We start from the raw sequence: 4,892 nt of genomic DNA, 5'->3' as shown, positions 1-4,892 counted from the left end.
GTGAGGAAGAGACACACGGGGTAGTGACAAATTATTAATTACAACTGTTCAAAAAACATCACACTTACCCCACCCGCTATCATTACAGCACTAGCAAACGGATAACAGAGACAAGAAACAGAGTTTCTTTACTCATTTTATTTCATATTCCATGATCATTCACTCAACATTACAGTATTCAAAAAAATATTCAGGAATGTTAACCGGTATTGTATGAAATCAATGTAGCCACTGTTCCACCGTCTGTACATGTTGATTATTCACAAGGTCTGAGGGTATACCATTCTGTTGAAGTGGTGACGGTGGCAGGGTGGTGTGGGGGTTGGATCTGATGGTCTGGGGTATGCAAGGCAGGGGTATAAGCTTCTCTGAGACAGTGCAGATCCCTTAATGGAGCACCCCGTCCCATATCCCCTCCCCCACCTCCCCTCCACACCTGACCCCACACAGAAATGTCAATTGACTGTCCCTCTGGTTGGCGTGAGAGTGTTACTATGACAACCCAGTGTGGGGGCGTTTCCATGGGGATCTCCAGGTTATTTGTGTCAGCGGTCAAGTGAGCGTTTCTGGATGGCCTCTGCAACGACAGTGCGCAGCAGAGCGATCACAGAGCGAGGGTCTTCACTGCTCAATACTGCACTGCCCGATACAATCATGTTCGCACCCGCCTATGGGTCACACACACACACAAACAAACAATTAAACCTAATGGTCAGCTGATTGGGATGGGCTGTATAATACGTACGGTACATATTATGTGTGTGTGCGTGTGTGTGGTCTCCTCACCTCAGCACACTTGTGGATGGTGTCAGGACCCACGCCCCCGTCCACCTCAATGTCCAATGAGGGGAATTGACACCGCAGCCAGCTCACCTGGGAACACACACACACACACACACACACACACACACACACAGTCAGTAAGAAACATCAGAAAGAAACAGTGATTTATGCACTACAATGTACATGTATCACATCACTGGCAACATGTGTCTCATTCATACCTAGATAACACAATGACAAACGTCTGCATTCAAGTAAAAATGCGTGACCTTGTGAGTAATGCAGTGTACATAGTGTACTTTCTCTATTCAGGCACAGATTAGAGACAAAGAAGACCTGAAGACAAGACACAAACTATGCAGATAAAACACACACACACACACACACACACACACTACCTTAGACATCATGTCATGCATGAACGTCTGTCCTCCAAAGCCTGGTTCCACAGTCATGACCAGGGCCATATCCACCTGGCCAGCCCACGGGGCCAGTTCCTCTACTGTGGTTCCAGGCTTTATGGCAACACCCACCTACAGCACACACACATAAACACACACACACATGAACACACACAGACACACGAAAATGCCTGCAAATGCACATAAAATCACAGTGATACGTATGTGAATCTGTATATCGCTCGCTGAACTGTTTGTTTAGGCCCCCAAGCAGCCAGATACTAATGACTATGTAACATCTGCTGTACAGACCAAGTGACGTTTCTCTCCCTTTCATTATGTTTAGCACCTATATCTCTCGCTGCCTTTCTCTGACTATCCACCACCTCCCTCCTCTGTCTCACCTTCATGCCACTCTCTCTGATCTCCTTGATGAGGTTTCCTGGGTTGGTCGTGGCCTCTAGATGGAATGTGTACTGATTGGCTCCTGCCGCAGCCATGGGTTTGACCCACTGTTCCGGTCTGGATACCATCATGTGCATGTCTGTATGACGAACACACACAAACACGTGTGCACATACACACAACTAACATGTTGTGTTGTGGCTCAGGAGGCGAGAGTAATAATCAATAGGCTTAGTATTGTAGGGGGTGTAGCTGGGGTGACTGTTGTTCACTCACCGAAGAAAGGGTTTGGACCCACCGAGTTCCTCAGACATTCCACCATGGGGTGGCCGAACGTGATGTTGGGGACAAAATGTCTTCAGGGGGGGGAAAGGGAAACAAATGATTAGACATAATCATATAGAGGAATTCAATCAGGGGAATTCTTCCCAGCAGTGTTATCCATCCCACCATGCCACATGAAACTGATTGAGCCATTTGCTACTTGTGCAAAGTAGTTGAGTTTAACATGCATGATAAAAACAGAAGTAAACAGAGGAAGATGTTGAAAACATTGGAGGGTTGCAAAATGTTGTGCAATTTTTTCGATCTGCTGTGTTGACATAGCCGAGATAATTGTAATCGTAAGTGCAATATTGAAACACAACTGTGAACATTTCAAAACCTGCAAACTGCGACACTTTAAATGAATGTGCAATAATAATAATATGTGCAATATGACAACCCTTGTGTACATAAGGTTCAGAGATAGGAAATGTTAGGATATTTATAGCATAGCATAGAGTACAGCACAGTGTTTTATTTGTATAGTATAGTATAGTGGATAGTTAGTGTATATAGCCTTTATTTATGTAAACCAGCTCTTTTCCCTTCTTGTTTTTAGTATTTGTTTCCTAGCACCAGGGGAGCCCCCCCTCCTAAATTTCGTTGTATGGTACCTGTACTATATTAATGACAATAAAGACCATTCATTCATTCATTCATTCATAAGCCCCGTGCATCGTGATCCACTGCATCTTTAGCCTTGCCTGCCTGAATTCAAGCAAAAAAAATATTAGCCAGCTACAGGCTAAGCTAAACACGGCTAGTGAAACTCAATGCACATTCTAGTCTAGTAAGCTAACTTAGCAATATAGCATGCAACATGTCATGTCAGGGCATCATCTGTCTTCGCTCCTCACCCATCCATCACGTCCAGGTGCAGGTAGTCCGCCCCGCACTCCATCATCCGCACGCACTCGCTGCCCAGGCAGGCCAGGTCACTGCTCAGGATGGACGGGCCGATCTTCGCGTTGTAAGCCATGCTGCTACTGCTCTCTTTGCTCTGTCTCTCACACGGTTACCTAGTAGACAGCCGTTCTAAAAGTCATGTAGACGCGCACACTTCCGCATTCAACACTGGTTTCAAAATAAAGGTCTCAACCCAACACAGAACCTAGAAAGATCAGCCCATGAATGCTGTTCATTGAGTGACCGCTAGATGGCGTAGGGCCCTACAGGTCATACTGAATTACAGTAAATAAGCCACCGGCTCCTAGTGGAACATCTTTACCTACTAGTATCTATCTGTCCACTACTGAAGTGACTTCGTGACGTTAGAATTATAAGGTTCTATCTCCATTTTTGTTGTTGTTTTTTACATAATCTGATCCATTATGTGTGTATTAATGCCTGTGTGGTGTTATTTTTAAAATGTTGACATTTTTGAGTTAGTAATTAATAAAAATACAAAGGTTCCATCTCACAAAACATAATGGAATGTCAAAACTTTGACGCTCAATATCTCTGAACTGCCCTAAACGGAGATAGAACCTTATAATTCTAAGCTCACGAGTTGCTGTTCATTGAGTGACCGCTAGATAGCGTAGTGCCCTACAGGCATGGGCGTCACCACCATATATTTGGGGGGGGACGTGTCCCCCCCACCTTTGAAACAAGGTCGTTTGGACCCCCCCACATTTGCCATCAAAAATATGTTGCATGACTGGTCAGCGTTATTTTCATTGCTTCACAATCAAATCCGTTCCACTTTATGAGTAGGGGATTGCCCATATCCAGAAGTCCACTCCGCGTTTTACTTCTGTTTTTAACACGGCAGCAGCAGAATCAGACACGCACGCAGATTCAAAACATTCAGACTGAGGCAAGACGATATTTAGATCATCCACCAAGATGGATATAAGGAAAAAAAATTCTAAGAAGAGAAAAGTAAGTCAAAGTCATCCAAGTTTTCCCGTGAGTGGCCAAACAGCAACATTGCGTTCTCCCAAGGTCAAACACAGCCAGCTTTTCTGATAAGAATGTTAGCACCTTATGAGACATTCTCTGTATTAGCAATAGAATTAGCATAGCCTACTAGCAACCAAATACAAGCTAGATCAGCTATATGGCACTAGCAGTTTTGTTAGGCATTACTAGTGCGGTTAGACATGTTTAAATGCAGAACAGACACAGGCGAAATGTCATCAAAAGCACAGAATGGCGACAAACACCTCACAGTGCTTACCTGTCCTGTCATTATTGCATCTCCTGCCCGTGTTCATTGCCCTGAGCATTTGCACAATTTAATTTGGCCATTGCACCCACCCAAAGAATCAATTTTGCATCTGATTGCTTGAGCTAGGGTTAAAAAATAAGAAGAAAACACCTGTTCCATTTATTTTTCTATTTCTAAAATGCTTGTGATTGTATTTTTTGTATTGATGATTGTATTTCTATGTCAAATGTTCTATTAGAGAAAAACAATATGAACAAGTGCTCAATGCATCCCCATTTCTCCTGATATAGGTGGTTGAGAATGAGAGTGAGTCAGAGGCAGGGGCAGCAGGCAGGGGCAGTGGAGACAGCTCTAATTCACTCTTTGATTTTGTTTGTTTGTTATAGTTGTATGTTCTGCAATGCACTGAAGAGGGCTAAGTTTGATTGTAATAGGCTCTGAGTAGCCTAGGTACATATTTTATGTTTCCTCATAACTTTTTATTCAATTTGTTGACTCAAAGTTACCTCATTCTTTTCTAATTCACTCTTTGATTCTTTTTTAATCTTCATATTTAATAAAGTACCTAAAAAGTGCCACGTGTCAGTGTCAGGCCTCTGTGAGTTAAACCAAAACATAATAGTAGTCAGTAATTGCAGACCATGCCAGCTCCAAGGAAAAACAAAGAAAGAGGGAGATTATTTTGGGTGTAAAACGCACCAGAATGCAGGAAATTGAATCTACTATTTTAAAAATTTCGGGGGGGGGGGACCCCCAGACCCCCCGAAAAATAAGTGTCCCCCCCACATTCAAAAAGCTGCTGACGC

At 43.4% G+C, this 4,892-nt stretch overlaps 1 protein-coding gene across 1 annotated transcript; it reads right to left on the bottom strand.

Annotated features, from left to right (window-relative positions):
• Positions 1–242: 242 nt before the first annotated feature.
• Positions 243–2,913, bottom strand: rpe (ribulose-5-phosphate-3-epimerase). The gene is made up of 6 exons (XM_080537302.1): positions 2,771–2,913; positions 1,866–1,945; positions 1,589–1,728; positions 1,182–1,316; positions 787–873; positions 243–668 (listed from the first exon to the last, which is right to left on the bottom strand). The coding sequence occupies exons 1-6, from the start codon at positions 2,890–2,892 to the stop codon at positions 546–548; spliced, it is 687 nt and encodes a 228-aa protein (XP_080393428.1). The 5' UTR covers positions 2,893–2,913; the 3' UTR covers positions 243–545.
• Between the last annotated feature and the right edge of the window lie 1,979 nt (positions 2,914–4,892).

The sequence above is a fragment of the Nansenia antarctica genome, assembly GCF_963989245.1.
Source record: "Nansenia antarctica genome assembly, chromosome: 7".
NCBI lineage: Eukaryota > Metazoa > Chordata > Actinopteri > Argentiniformes > Microstomatidae > Nansenia > Nansenia antarctica.
The sequence above is the reverse complement of the archived record's forward strand: the minus strand, read 5'-3'. Positions and strand labels throughout refer to the sequence as shown.